Source organism: Panthera onca, chromosome B3 (genome assembly GCF_046562875.1).
Source record: "Panthera onca isolate mPanOnc1 chromosome B3, mPanOnc1 haplotype 2, whole genome shotgun sequence".
In the NCBI taxonomy this organism is placed as follows: domain Eukaryota; kingdom Metazoa; phylum Chordata; class Mammalia; order Carnivora; family Felidae; genus Panthera; species Panthera onca.
Window position 1 is genome coordinate 119,295,754 of NC_138344.1, and position 17,071 is coordinate 119,312,824.

General features: G+C 41.9%; 1 protein-coding gene and 1 long non-coding RNA gene across 2 annotated transcripts in view; one reads left to right on the forward strand and one right to left on the reverse strand.

The window, feature by feature from the left end:
• The window catches only part of LOC144616631 (uncharacterized), a 36,798-nt gene extending 27,604 nt beyond the window's left edge, over window positions 1-9,194 (reverse strand). The window contains exons 1-2 of the long non-coding RNA XR_013556022.1: window positions 9,095-9,194; window positions 6,648-6,723 (exon numbers count right to left, since the gene is read on the reverse strand). This is a non-coding gene — a long non-coding RNA (uncharacterized LOC144616631). The remainder of the gene's footprint in view (window positions 1-6,647; window positions 6,724-9,094) is intronic.
• An 83-nt stretch (window positions 9,195-9,277) lies between these two features.
• EIF2B2 (eukaryotic translation initiation factor 2B subunit beta) lies at window positions 9,278-16,134 on the forward strand. Its single transcript, XM_060620302.2, has 8 exons — window positions 9,278-9,533; window positions 9,652-9,772; window positions 9,900-10,048; window positions 10,901-11,064; window positions 11,723-11,818; window positions 12,786-12,923; window positions 14,159-14,225; window positions 15,472-16,134. Exons 1-8 carry the CDS (start codon window positions 9,371-9,373, stop codon window positions 15,627-15,629), a joined length of 1,056 nt encoding a protein of 351 aa, XP_060476285.1. The 5' UTR covers window positions 9,278-9,370; the 3' UTR covers window positions 15,630-16,134.
• Window positions 16,135-17,071: the final 937 nt, after the last annotated feature.

Consider the following 17,071-nt stretch of genomic DNA (forward strand, 5'->3'; position numbering starts at 1 on the left):
GCACAGCCAAAACTCTACACTATAGATTGGTGGTTTGTGAGGCAATTAGGGGTCTCTAATAAACCTGTAGTCATACTATCCAGAGAGAGCCACAGTTAATATCTTGGTATATGTCACACATATATCCACACACACACCCATACCTGTATGTATGTATACACAAACATACAAGTATATACACAAATATATGATGTACATATGTGTGTAAATATAGGTGTGCATATGTGTGTGTATATATATATATGAATAACATACAAATATTTAAAAAAATTTTTAACGGTTATTAATTTTGAGAGACAGAGAGACAGAGACAGAGCACTAGCGGGGGAGGGGCAGAGAGAGAGACACACACACAAAGAATCCGAAGCAAACTCCAGGCTCTGAGCTGTCAGCACAGAGCGCCTTGTGGGGCTCAAACTCGTGAACCATGAGATCATGACCTGAGCTGGTCAGCCACCCAGGCACCCCTAACATATAAATATTTTTAAGTGAAATTGAGAGCCTACCAAATACACTACTTTTGCGTCTTGTTTTTTTTGAAAAATATATTTTAGCACTGAGTCATTTAATAATTAGAGCAACGTAACATAATCCATTATAATTTTCTTTTAAAGATTTTATTTTTAAACAATCTCTACACCCAATGTAGGGCTAGAACTCACAACCCCAAGATGAAGAGTCGTGTGCTCCACTGAGTCAGCCAGGTGCCCTTATAATTTTCTTTTCTTTTTTTTCAAATTTATTTTTATTTATTTATCTTAAAATAGGCTCCATGCCCAATGTGGGCCTTGAACTTACGACCCTGAGATCAAGAGTCACATGCTGTACCAAATGAGTCAGCCAGGCACCACTTTTATTTAGTTTTTGATAATTTTTTAAGTTTATTTATTTATTTTGACAGAAAGAGAGAGGAGCATGAGCAGGGGAGGGGCAGAGACAGAGGAAGAGAGAGAGAGAGAGAGAGAGAGAGAGAGAGAGTGAGCCAGTCCCAAGCAGGTCCTGCACTGTCAGCGTGGAGCCCCATGTGGAGCTCCCACCCACAAACCGTGAAATCATGACCTGAACTGAAATCAAGAGTTGGATGCTCAACTGAGCCACCCAGGTGCCCCATTATTATAATTTTCTTTAAAAAAATTCTTTTTTAATGTTTATTTTTGAGAGAGACAGAGACAGAATGTGAGCAGGGGTGGGGCAGAGAGAGAGAGAGAGAGAGAGAGGGAGACACAGAATCTGAAGCAGGCTCCAGGCTCTGAGCTGTCAGCACAGAGTCAGATGCGGGGCTCAAACCCACGAATGGGGAGATCATGAACCTGAGCTGAAATCAGACATTCAACCGACTGAGCCACCCAAGAACCCCATTATAATCTTCTCTTTTTTTTTTTTTTAATTTTTTAACATTTATTCATTTTTGAAAGGCAGAGAGAGACAGAGCACGAACAGGGCAAGGGGCAGAGAGAGAGGGAGACACAGAATCCAAAGCAGGCTCCAGGCTCCGAGCTGTCAGCACAGAGCCCGACGCGGGGCTCGAACTCACGGACCGTGAGATCATGCCCTGAGCTGAAGTCGGCCGCTTAACCGACTAAGCCACCCAGGCGCCCCCATAATCTTCTTTTAAACAGATATTTTTATTTTATAAATCCTGGTGTGTAAAGTTTTTGTTAAACTATTTATTTCAAGATAATTGGAGATTTCATAGGAGACTGAAAGGAATGTACACCAAAGTCCCATGCACCCTTCCCCCTGCCTCCTCTGATGGTAACAACTCACACAACTATGGTACTGGATCAAAACCAAAATATTGACATTGATATAATCCATAGTTTTAGATTTCACCAGTTACACACGCACTCGTGTGTATGTGTGTGTGTGTGTAGCTCTATGAAATGTTATCATGTGTAGCCTTGCATAATCATCCCCACAAGATGAAGAGACTCAACTGTACTATCCTTTGTGTCACTCCTTCATAGCTACCCCCCATCCCATGCCCCACCCAACTCTAACCCCTGGCAATTACTAATCCATCCTTCATCTCTCTATATAGGTTATTCCACGAGTGCTACATAAACGGAATTATGCTTTATGTATACTTTTGAGATTGGCTTTTTTCACTCAGCATAAGTTCCTTGAGTTTCGTTTAAGTTGTTGGAGATATCAATAGTTTATTCCTTTTTATTGCCAAACCATATCCCATGCTATGGATTTGCCCCAGTTTGTTTAAACACTAACTAATGGAAGGACATTTAGGAAGTTTCTAGTTTTTGGCTATTATGAATAAAGCTATTATGAACATTCATGCTATTTAGATACAAGTGCTCATTTCTCTGGGATGAATGACCAAGAGTGCAATGGCTGGGTTGTATTATAAATCCATTTTTAGTTTTGAAAGGAATTGCCAAACTATCTAACAGAGTGACTGTAGGAACCCTACTTTTTAAACTTAACAATATGTCGTCAATAATTCTTATCATTAAGTATTTCTTATGTCATTAAATATTCTTCTAAAACATGTATGGCAATACATAATTTCCAAACCAATTTTTAAATTTTGGCTATTTAGGAATATTTCTGATTTTATGTTAAAAATAATAAAGTAAAAAGTGTTATTGTGGATAAATCTTTGGGCCTATTTCTGATTACCTCCCTAGGATAAATTTCGAGACTTAAACATACCAATTTAAAAAGCATGAATGAACATTTTAAAGTCTTTTGCTATGGTTTTTTTTTTTCCAAATTGTCCTACTGAAAGCTGTTTCAATTTAAAATCCCACAGAAATAGGGGCGCCTGGGTGGCTCAGTCGGTTAAGCGTCTGACTTTGGCTCAGGTCATGATCTCGCAGTCCGTGAGTTCGAGCCCCGTGTCGGGCTCTGTGCTGACTGCTCAGAGCCTAGAGCCTGTTTCAGATTCTGTGTCTCCCTCTCTCTCTCTGACCCTCTCTCATTCATGCACTGTCTCTCTCTGTCTCAAAAATAAATAAATGTTAAAAAATAAATAAATAAATTAATTAATTAAATAAAATAAAATCCCACAGAAATATGTGAGAATTGGGCAAAGTTTTTAAAACTACTAATATTGCAACACAAATTACAAATGATTGGAATCTTTAATATATAAACACACCTTACAAATTAACCAGAAAAAGATTAAATACCCAATATCAAGATGCTTTGGGCTGTAAGTGACAGAAAACTCCATTCAAAATTTTATAGAGAAATGTACCATTTCATATAATAAGAAGTCTAAAGTTAGGGCAACTTCTGGCTTTGTCGATTTCACACAACAACTTTAATAAAAGGCACCATAGTACATAGACTAACAGGATAAGCACTGAAGCTATACTGTTGGATTAACATCTCAACTCTTCCACTTACTGGGTGTGTGACACTAAGCAAGTTACTTATCCTATTTATGCCTCAGATTCCTGTTTTGGAAATGGTTATATTAGTAGTATCTATCTCATAGGACTGCTGAAGGATGACAAGAGTTTATATATGTAAATTATCCATTAAGTGTTGATATTTTCAAGACCTTAGGTTCTTCCTGTTCTTCTGTTCTGACATCTTGGCATGTTAACTTAATCCTCATTCTTGAGACTTCATGGTCATTTAAGATAGCTGCAGTAATTCTAGGCATCATATTTCAGACAATCAGAGACTAAAGAGACTAAGGAGTCTTCTCCGTTACTTAAAAACAAAGAAACCTTTCCAGGGAGTCCCAAACAGATCTCCCTCATATTCTGCTGGCTAGAAAATGGGTTACCCAGCACCAACCGAAAGAAAGAAAGAAAGAAAGAAAGAAAGAAAGAAAGAAAGAAAGAAAAGAAAGAAAGAAAGAAAGAAAGAAAGAAAGAAAGAAAGAAAGAAAGAAAAAAAGAAAGAGAAAAAGAATGGAATTGCCATGATTGGCTTAGGCCAATCAGGATTTACTCATAAGCTAAAACCACTTTCCCTGTGGGTAGAAACCAAAGAAAATCAGGCCTTTTAACAAAGAAGAAGAAAGAAATGGATGTCAGGTAGACAACCAGAATGTCTGTCATGTATCATATTAGAAAAATGGGCAAATCATATGCATTGAAACATGAAAAAAATGTTCATCTATATTAATGAGCAAAGAAATGCAAACTAAAAGGAGTTTTGTATTTTCTCTATCCATTTGACAATGATGAAAAAGAATGATAATCATCTACAACAGTAAAAATTCAATGTACCTAGGAATAATCTTACATAAGATGTGCAAGTCATATATGGAGAAAATTATAAAATTTTACTAAACAACATTAAAGAAGACCTAAATAAATGAAGATATATACCATATCCATAGATAGGAAGACTCAGTATCTTAAAGATGCCAATTCTCCTCAAATTAATTTAGAGATTCAAAGTAATTCCATGGAAAATCTTTAGAGGTTGCTTTTTTTTTTTTTTTTGAGGAATAGACAAATTGTTTCTAAAATATATATGAAAGAGCAAAGACCTAAAACTAGTTAAGAACCGTTTAAAGAAAGAAATATTGCAAGGGAATTTTTCTTACCAGAGAGCAAGACTTTTTATAAAATAAGACAAAAATGTGATATTAGGTCAGGGATATGCAAATTTAGCAATGGAACAAAATACAAAGCCCTCAAACAGACTCACACATTATAGATACTTGATATATTAGAGTGGTAGCATTGAAAATCAAGGGAAAAAGAATGGAAAAAGAAAATAAAACTGGATTCCCACCTTACTCCTTACATAGAAAACTTATGTGTAAATCCTTTTTTAAAATATTTATTTATTTTGAGAGAGAGGCAGAGAGAGAGGGAGAGACAGAATCCCAAGCAGGGTCTGTGCTGTCAGTGAAGAGCCTGATGAGGGGCTCTATCTCATGAACTTTGAGATCACGACCTGAGCCAAAATCAAAAGTCAGACCCTCATCTGTCTAAGCCACCCAGGCACTCCCAAAACTTACATGTAAATCTAAAATTTTAACTTATTTAGAAGAAAAAAAGCAAGAGATCATCTTCAAGCCTTTAAATTAGGGAAGCGTTTTTGTTTTGTTTTGTTTTGTTTTGTTTTTGAGAGAGAGAGAGCAAGCAAGTAGGGGAGAGGCAGAGAGGGGTGGGGGTGGGGGTGGGGGGAATCCCAAGCAGGCTCTGCACTGTTAGCACAGAGCCCAACACAGGACTTGATCTCACAAACCATGAGATCATGACCTGAGCCAAAATCAAGAGTTGAATGCTTAAGCGACTGAGCCACCCAGGCACCCCAGGGAAGGAGTTTTAAAATAAAATATGAAAAGCATTAACTACCTAAGACAAGGTTGATGCATTTGACCATATTTAAAATTGAGAACTCTGTTGAAAGACATCTCAAAGTGAGTGAAATAACAAGCCATGAACTGAGAGAAGATATTTATAAAACAAATAACTGAAGAAGATTAGTATTCAAAATATATAAGAAACTCCCACAAGTCCATTTTAAAAAGATTTTTAAGAAAGTAGGCAAGGGACACAAACAGGTATTTCACAAAGGAGAAAGAAAAATACATGGCCAAGAAACATATGAAAAAATGAACAACCTCATTAGTAATCAGGAAAACAAATTAAGATCATAATGATGCATCCTTTTATATCCACCTGATTCTCCCCAAATAAAATCACTGGTAGTACCAAGTGTTGCTAATAAGGTAGATCAGTTGGAACTCTTTAAGTCCTACTGGAGAGAGCATTCATTGATTTTTTATTTAAAAAAAATTTTTTTTAATGTTTATTTATTTCTGAGACAGAGAGAGACAGAGCATGAGCGGGGGAGGGGCAGACAGAGAGGGAGACACAGAATCCGAAGCAGGCTCCAGGCTCTGAGCTGTCAGCACTGAGCCCGAGGCGGGGCTCGAACTCAGAAACCATGAGATCATGACCTGAGCCGAAGTGGGTCGCTCAACCGACTGAGCCACCCAGGCGCCCTGAAGATTTTGTCTTTTAAGCTTTTATTTTTTAGTAATCTCTACACCCAACGTGGGGCTCGAATGTACAACCCCAAGATCAAGAGTTGCATGCTCTACCAACTGAGCCATCCAGGCGCCCTGAGCATTCATTGATTTAACCACTTTGGAAGACTAGCGCTATTTGTAAAGTTGAATATTCACACAGTCTATGCTCCAGCTGTTCCACTTGCAGGCCAAAACATACACAAGAATATTTATAGTTTATATTCTCTCACTCCCCTAAAAAAGACTGGAAACACCCCAAATATCTGTTGAAAGAAAATGAATACATAGATTATGGTATGGTCACATGATGGGATACTAGGCAGCATTGCTAATGAAAGAGCTACAGATACACGTAACTACATCCGTTTTAGGAATGTCGTATCAAGTGAAAAGAGCAAGTTGTAGAAAATTACATTATAATGTCATCTGCAAAAAAGTTAAAATCAGGTTGAACTAAACAATATGTTGTTTAGGGATTATAAATATACATTTTTTAAATAAAACAAAGCAATACCAGTCAAAATTCAGTGGTTATCCTTGGGTATGGGAGAAGACAGAGAAACGGGGTAAGAGTACACACATCGTCGACATGGTATAGGCAGTGTTTTAGGATTTTTTAAAAATATATATCACATACTTTTTAAAATTGTGGTTAAAATACAGGTAACATAAAATTTACCTAAGTCCTTTAAGTGTGCATCTCAGTGGCATTAATGTACATCCATCCTCCACCGTCCATCTCTAGAACTGTTTTCCTGTTGTAAAACCAAAATTCTGTACCCATTAAATAATAACTTATGCCCCCATCCCACCCCTGAAAACCACCATTCTACTTACATTTAAGAATTTTAGTTTTGGGGGCGCCTGGGCAGCTCAGTCGGTTAAGCGTCTGACTTCAGCTCAGGTCATGATCTCACACTCCGTGAGTTTGAGCCCCACGTCCGGCTCTGTGCTGACAGCTCAGAGCCTGGAGCCCACTTAAGATTCTGTGTCTCCCCCTCTCTTTGCCCCTCCCCTGCTCATGCTCTGTCTCTCTCTGTCTCAAAAATAAGTAAAAACATTAAAAAAATTTAAAAAAAAAAGAATTTTAGTTTTTAATTTGGGAGATGAGTTCATGCATGTTCATTTTGTCATGCTTCATCATGTCTGTGTTGTAGCATGGTAGTTTCATATATACATACATATACACACACACACATATATAACACGCAACATATATTCTTTTGTATGTATACAATAGTACATGCCTTATTTTTTAATGGCTTGATGCCTGGAAAAATAAAGAACGACAATATCCAAAATTGGCCAGAGCATGATAAGTGATATCATGATAAGTGATAACAAGCATATAAATTGGTACAATTTTTAGGACAGTTTAAACTTAACACAAATAGGGGCGCCTGGGTGGCTCAGTCAGTTAAGCGTCCGACTTCGGTTCAGGTCATGATCTCACGGTCGGTGAGTTTGAGCCCCGCTTGGGGCTCTGTGCTGACAGCTCAGAGCCTGGAGCCCTTTTCAGATTCTGTGTCTCCCTCTCTCTCTCTGCCCCTCCCCTGTTCATACTCTGTCTCTGTCTCAAAAATAAATAAACGTTAAGAAAAAATTTTTTAACTTAACACAAATAAAATTGACAAATATATTATGGCTTTTGGGAGTTATGGTGTTTCAATTTTGGTTTCTAATTATTCATTGCTAGTATATAGAAACAAGATTCATTTTTGCGTGTTGACCTTACATCCTTGCTAAATTCACTTATTCACTCTTGGGGTTTTTTTTGGTCATTGTTGATTATTTGGATTTGCTGTGTGGACAATGATGTCTTCTGTGAATAGGGGCAGTTTTCTCTCTAGTCTGTATGTTTTTAAACTTTCTTTCTCTTACCTTACTGCACTGCCTAGAACTTTGACTATAATATTAAATAGGAGTTGTGAGAGTGGACATCCTTGCCTTATTTCTGATCTTAGAAAGAAATCATTCTTTCACCTTAAAGTATGATGTTAAGTGCAGGCTCTTGTGGATATTCTTTAGCAAGTTGAAGAAGTTCCCTTCTATTCCTAGTTCTCTGAGAGTTTTGTTTTTTTTTTTTTTAATTCAATGGCTGTTGAATTTTGTCAAATGCTTCTTGCATCAATAGATCTGATCATGTGGTTTCATTTTTTATATTGTTAATATGGTTGTTAAATAATGATTAATTTTCAAACATTAAAAGAGCTTTGCATCCCGGGTTTAAATTCTATTTGGTAATTATTAATCTTTTTATTCATTGCTGGATTTGATTTGTTAATATTTTGTTACAGATTTTGCATCTGTGTTTGTGAGGGATACTGGTCTGTAGTTTTCTTGTACTCTCTTTGTCTGATTTTGGTATCGATGTATCTTTTTGGATGGCAATATGTCAATTGTAACAAATGTCTTAGAAAATGAGTTTGCCCAAAGATCCTAAGAACTTATCTTAAGGAAACAGAGCTGCTCATGACACGCAGACTTTAGATTCAGATAGTTGGTAGATTTGAACACGAATGCGTGCGTCCCCTTACCAACTGCTTGAATTTTGTGGCCGTTTTCTATCCTGTAAAATGCGGATAAGAGGACCTACCTCACAGATTGCAGTAGATAATTCACACACAGTGCCCAACACATAGTAAACTTGAAGTCAGTAATAGCTCTTGGTATTATGTTATACTCTCTAGCCTATTTGGAAGGACATCATCTTTGCTCCCATATAAAGCTCCCACTTTGAACCTCCTTATTGGTGAGTATTCGGTCTCTTCATCCCTGACCCCTGCCTCACAATAAGTGTGTGAGGCGATGGGAATGCAAAGGTAAAAAAGGTACGGTCCCTGCTCTCAGGGAGCTGAATCTGTTAGACACAAGTGCAAACGAACCAGTTTTATGCAGTGTAACAGCATTATAATAGAGCGTCTGCCCTAGGTGTAGCGGGTCCCGGACGCGCACTCTCAGCGCGAGTCAGAACAGCTGGTGGTCACTGGAGCTTAGGGATCAGGAGGGAGGGCGGGTGGCAACTTTCACAGCACAGCCTCGGGTCGTTGGGGGGAGTGGGAGCGCCGAGACCAGCTGTTTCCATAGCAACAGAACTAGCCACCCTCGCGGGGCCTCCCAGCTCACCTCTGTCCAACTTCGTAGGAGCTGCGAACGGCCACTTCCGTTCCTCCAGCCTCGGAGGCTCGCGGACGCTCCGCCGTAAATGAGCAACTCGAGTTCCTAGTCTCTGATTGGCTCAGGCAGATGGAAGGGGTGGGCTGTGGCACGGAGGGGCGTGGCCTGCGGTCCGTGAAGCCGGAGTTTTCCTCGCGGAGCGGAAGCCGACTTCACCCGCCCCGGAAGTGCAACGATCGAGGTTGTACAGGTGCGGATTTCGCCGGCGAGGCGGCTCTCTTCGAGATGCCGGGAGCCGCAGCCAATGGCTCGGAGTTGTACGAGAGCATCGAGAGTTTCGTGGAGGCCCTGAAGCGGGGCGGCGGGCGGCGCAGCTCCGAGGACATGGCTCGGGAGACCCTGGGGCTGCTGCGCCGGATCATTACGGACCACCGCTGGAGCAATGCAGGTGAGGCAGGTCTATTCTGTCGCGTCCCTCGTCACTATCCGTTCCCGATCCCCAGGCGGAAAGTCGCCCAGGCCTCATCGTGCTCGTGCCCTCTCACGCTCTGTTCCTCGGACTGCAGGGGAGCTGATGGAACTGATTCGCCGAGAGGGCCAGAGGATGACAGCCGCGCAGCCCTCAGAGACCACGGTGGGCAACATGGTGCGGAGAGTGCTCAGGATCATCCGGGAGGAGTATGGCAGGTCAGCACGTGGGCCTTTTTGCACGAGCTCCGCCCTTTGCTTGGAGCCTTTAGTGGTGAGCAGGCCCTGTTGCTTCAAAGAGTACACCTCAGCCCACCTCCCTCTTTGCCTCTTGTTGCCTCCGTAGACTCCATGGACGCAGCGATGAGAGCGATCAGCAGGAGTCCTTGCACAAACTCTTGACATCCGAAGGCCTGAGCGAGGATTTCAGCTTCCATTACGCCCAACTCCAGTCCAACATCATCGAGGCAATTAATGAGCTGCTTGTGGAACTGGGTAAGAGCCTGATCCCGGGTGTCAGGACAGGTTACAGGCAGATGAAGGAAGAGAAGACCCTGAAAGTTGTTCATCAGCAGAGATGGGAGATCGCCAGTTATGCTGTTCTCAGCTTTGTCCTCCATCCTGACTAAGAGGAAGGTTTGGAGCAGGACTAAGATAACCCTCCCTACATTTCTTTACAGACCAGCCCTTTATAGATTGCTGCAGAAGCTGTTAGGACAGAGCTTTATTTTCGTTTTAAAGATGAACTCCCTAAAACCACAGGTGGTAGACTTCACTAAACTTCTTCTTGAATTTTTATGCACACACGCACCACCTCCATTCCCCTTGTCTTTGTGACCTGGGAGATCTGCAGATATTCATTACAATCAGAATTCCCCAAGAAGGAAGAAGCTGGGTCTCTGTATCTGGAGCTGCTGCTTCCAAATTGCTCCCCTTTTTTCTTCTGTGGCCTCCTCAAGTGGAGGTGTTGTGGCCACCTTTTGGAGGAGGAGTCCCTTTAGGGGGAAAACTGTTTACCCCATGCTCAGCATTTTATGATTTCCCCAATTGGACCTTTTTTTTTTTTTGCCTGAATTCAGTGTCTTCAAAATCAATTGTAAGGAGCTGGTGTGGCCGGGCAGGGTTGGGGGTTTAAGTGGATGAGTTGGGGGTTCTACTGGGAAAGAGGGTAGACTGCGAACTTAGGAGGTAGAAGATCCCAGAGGAATGGGGCTTTTAAGAAGAAGTGACCTTCATATTAAGTCCATTTACCCTGTGTTACCAGGGTCCACTAGGTGGGCACCTGTCTCTTTCATGTTGTAGCACGGTGGTTTCATATTTTCCTTGCAAAACTGACTGTTCTTGCAGAAGGGACAACAGAGAACATTGCAGCCCAGGCTCTGGAGCACATCCACTCCAATGAGGTGATCATGACCATTGGCTTCTCCCGAACAGTAGAAGCCTTCCTCAGAGAGGCGGCCCGAAAGAGGAAATTCCATGTCATTGTGGCAGAATGTGCTCCTTTCTGTCAGGTAGGGGGGAGGCGGGGGCTTCTGGAGTTGCTAAGAAAAATGAAAACTGAGGAGGGAATCAAGAAGTGATAGATGGGCTCCGTGCTATCTTTGAATTGATAAGCAAGACGTTGAGAAGATAAAGTAAAATAAAACATTAAGGGAATTTTCAAGTTGTTCATCCTGTCAACACTCTTCAACATTGGTTTGGGAGGCTTAGGTGAAATTCTGGGTTCAAGAAAAGAAATATATTGGTTCTTTTGGGAATCAAAATAGGGTAAATTACCTTGGGGATGACTGATGCTTGGCCTGACCGCACTCCATCCCTACGTAAATAATAGGTCTTTCAGAAGGAACTATGTAAGGATGCAGGATGTTGTAAAGGAACGAGCCAGGACCTATCCTGTCAGCTCTGCCCAATTATACACGCGAGCAGTATTTCCAGTTTTGTGGCTGCTCTAATGCTCCTGTGGAGAATTCAACATTTATTAGCTTCTCCTGGGCTTCCCTGCAATGTACCACAGAATACCGACCACGGGCAGAAAAAGGAGTTATCTGGAGGCAGTTGTGTGTCAGCTGTGCTCAGTATCACAGAATTCTCCAGATCCAGTTCCATTGGAGATGCCTTCCACTCTCTCTCACTCTCTCTCATAATGTCAGCCTTTCTGTCCTATTGCAGGGTCACGAAATGGCAGTCAATTTGTCCAAAGCAGGTATTGAGACAACTGTCATGACTGATGCCGCCATTTTTGCTGTTATGTCAAGAGTCAACAAGGTGGGTATATTTGGACTTATATTAAATTCATGAAGACTGTACTTCTAAAATACTGATTTTTCCCCCCTCCCTCCTATAATATCTATGAGGAAAGAAAGTTTCTAACACCTTTTGAAAGTACATATTTGGGCCTTTTTAATATATTAACTGAATTTCTTCTATCTGTATCATTGTTCCTCACTTAGAGTAGCTTCTTTTTGTTGTCTTTGTTTTAAAGATTTTATTTAATTTTTTTTTAATGTTTTTATTTATTTTTGAGACAGAGACAGAGCATGAGCAGGGGTGGGGCAGAGAGAGAGAGAGGGAGACACAGAATCTTAGGCAGGCTCCAGGCTCTGAGCTGTCAGCACAGAGCCCGACGCAGGGCTTGAACTCTTGGGCTGTGAGATTATGACCTGAGCTGAAGTCGGACGCTCAACCGACTGAGCCACCCAGGAGTCCCAAAAGATTTTATTTTTTAAAGCAATCTCTACACCCAGTGTGGGGCTTGAACTCACAACCCCAAGATCAAGAGTCATGATCTACATGCTCTACAACTGAGCCAGCCGGGCACCTCAGAGTAGTTTCTTTTTGGTGAAAGCATTGAAGAGAATGAAATAGGGCTAAGCTAAGCATGGCACTGCTAAGGGTTGGGTAGAGGGTCCCTGCTTTCTGAGCAGAGAGCTTGGCAGTGGTGGATGATGAATAGAAAGGCTTCTGGCTTCTCAGGAGCTGTGACATAGAGATCCTAGAAGACAGGGCTAAGAGCAGGAGGTGGTACAGCTTCCGGTCACAGACTATATTCATTCTTTGGGAAGCCACTTTTGAGCTAGAACTCATGGTCCTTAGTCTAGAATCCCTTTTCCTTTACGGCTGTGTGACCCTCACGATGTCAAGAGGGAGGCCTGGGCATTCAGCCTATTGTGCCCAATGGCCTATTTAAGGTTGTATCTCTAGGATGACTCACATTTTGCTTCCTGTTCCAAAGGTGATCATTGGCACAAAGACCATCCTGGCCAATGGTGCCCTGAGAGCTGTGACAGGAACTCACACTCTAGCACTGGCAGCAAAACACCATTCCACCCCGCTCATCGTTTGTGCTCCCATGTTCAAGCTCTCCCCACAGGTACGTCTGTCTGTCTGTAGCCAACAGAAAGAAGGAAGCCAAAGTGTAGGCTTGATCTCCAGGCCTTCAACCTGCTCACTCTGGGGCTTCTCTTTATCTGTGTTTACTAAATGGATTAGACCCAGTAGAGGCTGGAAAAAGCCACAAAAGTCTTGAACCAGGAAAAAAATTGATAGTTTTTTTTTTAATTCCTTTTTTTTTAATGTTCATTTATTTTGAGAGAGAGAGAGCACGTGTGCAAGCAGGGGAGGGGCAGAGAGAGAGGGAGAGAGAATCCCAGGCTGAAAGTGCAGAGCCAGATGTGGGGCTCAAACTCATGAACTGTGAGATCGTGACCTGAGCTGAAATCAAGAATCGGACACTCAACCGACTGAGTCCCCCAGGCGCCCCCCAAAAATTGATAGTATAATTATCTTATCAGCTTTGAAAAGTCAAAATTGTAAGGTCAGGGTAGTACATAGTTGGGGAAGGCCCTTTGTTTCCACTGCCACCATTCCCCATCACCCTGACCATTTCTGAAAATGCCAAACAAGTTGAAACTAGGAACATAGAATCGGTTTTATTTGTCATAGTTGGAGGGACGTTCCTCTGTAGCTTGAATACAAACAGTATTACAAAATGAAGAGTTATTTCATTAGCAATAGAAGCTATTTGTAGGTCTCTTTTTTAAATTGAGGTGAATTTCACATAACATACAATTAGCCAGTTTTAAATGTACAGTTCAGGGGCACTTACTACATTCACAACATTGTGCAACTACCACTCTCTGGTTCCAGACCTTCATCATCCCGGCAAAACACTCTGTACCCGTTACATAATCACTCCCTATTGCCTCCTCTCCCCATCTCCTAGGAATCACTAATCTGTTTTCTGTCTCTGTGGCTTTGCCTGTTTTGGATATTTCATATAAAAGAAATCATACAATGTGTGCCTTTTGTTTTTGACATCTTTCACTTCGCATGATGTTTTCAAGGTTCCTAGCTATAGCACAGCTCTTTGTTTCTTTCTGTGGCTGAATGATACTCTCTTGCATGGATATACCACAGTTTATTTATCCATTCACCCCCTTGGGTAGTTGGGTTGTTCAGCCTTTGGTTTTAGTGAATAATGGTCCTGGAAGCATTTGTGTGCAAGCTTCTTTGTGGACATAAGATTTTTATTTCCCTTGGGTATGTACCTAGAAGTGGAATTTGCTAGGTCTGTCTCACTCTTTTTTTTTTTTTTTCCTTATCTAGTTCCCCAATGAAGAAGATTCATTTCACAAGTTTGTGGCCCCTGAAGAAGTTCTGCCTTTCACAGAAGGTACAGAAGGGTGTGTGTGTGTGTGTGTGTGTGTGTGTGCGCGCGCACATGTGTGTTTGGGTCCTTTTGCTTTTGTTTTGGTAGTCAGTCAGGGGTGAATGCTGCCAGGTTGTGTTTTTTTTATCATACTTCTTGTGGAGACTTCTCTTTAGTGTCTTAGAGTGCATGGGGACCTGATCATTTTGTTCTGGGACTAATATATTCAACGGAGTATTGGGGTCATGGTGGGTTGGATCACCCAGCATTGACTGAGTTTGGCTTTGCACATTGCTTGACAGAGGCAACAACCGAATGGGAAAATAGCCTTGTTTTTCAGTTGCTGTAGGGAGTCATTTTGGTGACGTGAATGGCAAAGGAAGTAGGCCCCAAAATGTTCCTACTGTAAAACTTGCCTGTAATCTTTGTGCGTTGGGGTCCTTTTCTGTGACTTCTGAATGTAGCAGCTGTGGTCAGTGAGCCTGCCACCTCATCAACATCACATGGCCTTAAACACCATCTGAGAGCAAAGCAAGTGCTTGGGCTACAGTTCTTCTTAGAAGTTGAATAACTTCATTTATTCACACATTCGTTTTTTCAAGAATTATTTTATGTATGTATCCACTATGTATCCAGCACTACGCTAGCAACTAGGGATGTAAAAATGAACAACAAATAGGTCCTGCTCCCACAGAGCTTACGTTCTGTTGCAGAAGATAGACAAGAAAATGTCAGGTCATGAGATGTTTTGGGAAGAGAACAAAGAAGGATGATGTGATTGGAAGGTGGTTGGAGACTATGTTAGTTTGGGGAGGGTCTTAATGAGGGGACATTTCAGCTGAGTCCAGAATGAATAGACCCCACCGTGTGAAGATCAAGGAAAGAGTCTTCCAGGCATTGGTGCAAAGGGCCTGAGTTAGGTCCCTGCTTAGCCAGTTGGAACCAGATGGCCATTATGGCTGGAGAGGAACGAGCACGAGGGAGAGTGGGATGAATTATAATTAGTGTAGTGCAGCGGGGGAGGGGCTAGATCTTGAGGGCTGCTATCCCAAGCTGGAATTCTGTTCTAAGGGCTATGCAAAGGCATTGGAGAGTTTTAAGCAGGGAGTGGTATGGTCTGAAGTCCTCTCTTCTGGTTTGCACTCTGCTGCAGCTTCCCGAGGGGTAGCGAGTATGCCTGCATTATTGAGCCTAGAATCTATATGCTACCTGGTTATTAGAGCAGGATCCTCAGTTTTATCTTTGGCATGTGTGATTGATTGCCTTTCAGGGGACATTCTGGAGAAGGTCAGCGTTCACTGCCCCGTGTTTGACTACGTCCCCCCAGAGCTCATTACCCTCTTTATCTCCAACATTGGTGGGAATGCGCCTTCCTACATCTACCGCTTGATGAGTGAACTCTACCATCCTGATGATCATGTCCTATGACCACCATTCATTCTAAGCAGAAGCTGCTTAGCCAGATACGGAATGGAGAGGGACTTCAGTGCGACTGCTGAAAATCAAGTCCTTGTAATGGGGAGTGAACTGGAGCCAACCTAAAAAACTTAATACCGTTTCCTGCCTTTTTAGGCATCCCATAACAAGGACACACATTCAGGTCTGTCTTCTTGCCTTTCTGATCTTAACAGCAGCAGCGGGCCTTGACCTATTAATTTTGTAGCCTCTTGGGGCGCCTGGCTGGCCGTCGGTAGAGCGTGCGACTCTTGATGCTGGGGTTATGAGCTCTGTTCCCACGCTGGGCACAGTTTACTGTAAAAATTTGTTCTTTGGAACCTCTTAGAGACCTGGGGAGTCTGTTTTAGGAACTTAAACTTTCTGGTTCAGTGGGGCGTTAAACATAACACTGAAGACCTTGATGGGATATAGGTTTTTGCCCAGAAATGGCTACCACACCTTTTCCTGGGCTGTGCCAATAAAAGCTGCTTGAAGATTCCTGAGTTGGTTTATTTATTGTTCTGCTCTGAACTGCCTGAAACAGCAGCAGCAGCAGAGCCCTTTTTGTGCTTTGATAGAGGGCTGTAATTAGAGGGAACCGGCTAAGACAGAAATGCAAATGAAAGTATTTATAGTTTCCTTACTAATTCACTGGCAGTGGTCCCAAACAACTTGTTAGTAATCGAAGAGAGTGGCTCCAAAACCTCTCCGAATCATCGGGGAGCTTAAGAAAATGTACCATCTTGGGCTCTATCCCAGACCTACTACATCTGATCTCCGGGATGGCACCTGGGAATCCGCTTAAAGCTTCCCAGAAAAGGACCCTCTCGTGTACTGTTAATAGGATTGTACGCTGGTACCTTTCGAGAGCAATTCTGAACGTGCATTTCTCAAATTATTTGTACAAGCACATGGAGATATAGAGAAGAATACTTATCACTGTAGCAGCTGTAATGTCACAGCCTAAGTGTCCAGCAAAAGCATTTTGTATTCTGTTAATTAAAAACAAGGAAGGTTTTTAAACATGACATACTGTGGAACATTATGTATACACTGCAGTGGAAGTTTCAAAAGAGTGGCCTTAAGGGCCGTGTTTGGGTTAAGGACATTTTGGCTGGCTCACCCTGTATTTAATTTGAATTAGTTACCAATAATTAAAAATGTGAAAATAGGGGCTCCTGGGTGGCTCAGTCGGTTAAGCGGCCAACTTAGGCTCAGGGCACGATCTCGCCATTGGTGACTTTGAGCCCCACATCAGGCTCTGTGCTGACAGCTCAGAGCCTGGAACCTGCTTCAGATTTTGTGTTTCCCTCTCTCTCTCTGCCCCTCCCCTGCTCATACTCTGTCTCTGTCTCTCAACAATAAATAAATGTTAAAAAATTTTTTAAAAATAAATAAAAATGTGAAAATAAAGTAGAATAATAAAAATGTGA

What these genes read in the sequence shown, in the direction of transcription:
- EIF2B2 (XM_060620302.2), top strand. Translation starts at nt 9,371, where the DNA reads ATGCCGGGAGCCGCAGCCAATGGCTCGGAGTTGTACGAGAGCATCGAG. An exon ending in ATCCGGGAGGAGTATGGCAG is followed by an intron (nt 9,773 to 9,899) that starts GTCAGCACGTGG and finishes TTGCCTCCGTAG; the next exon opens with ACTCCATGGACGCAGCGATG. An exon ending in AATGTGCTCCTTTCTGTCAG is followed by an intron (nt 11,065 to 11,722) that starts GTAGGGGGGAGG and finishes GTCCTATTGCAG; the next exon opens with GGTCACGAAATGGCAGTCAA.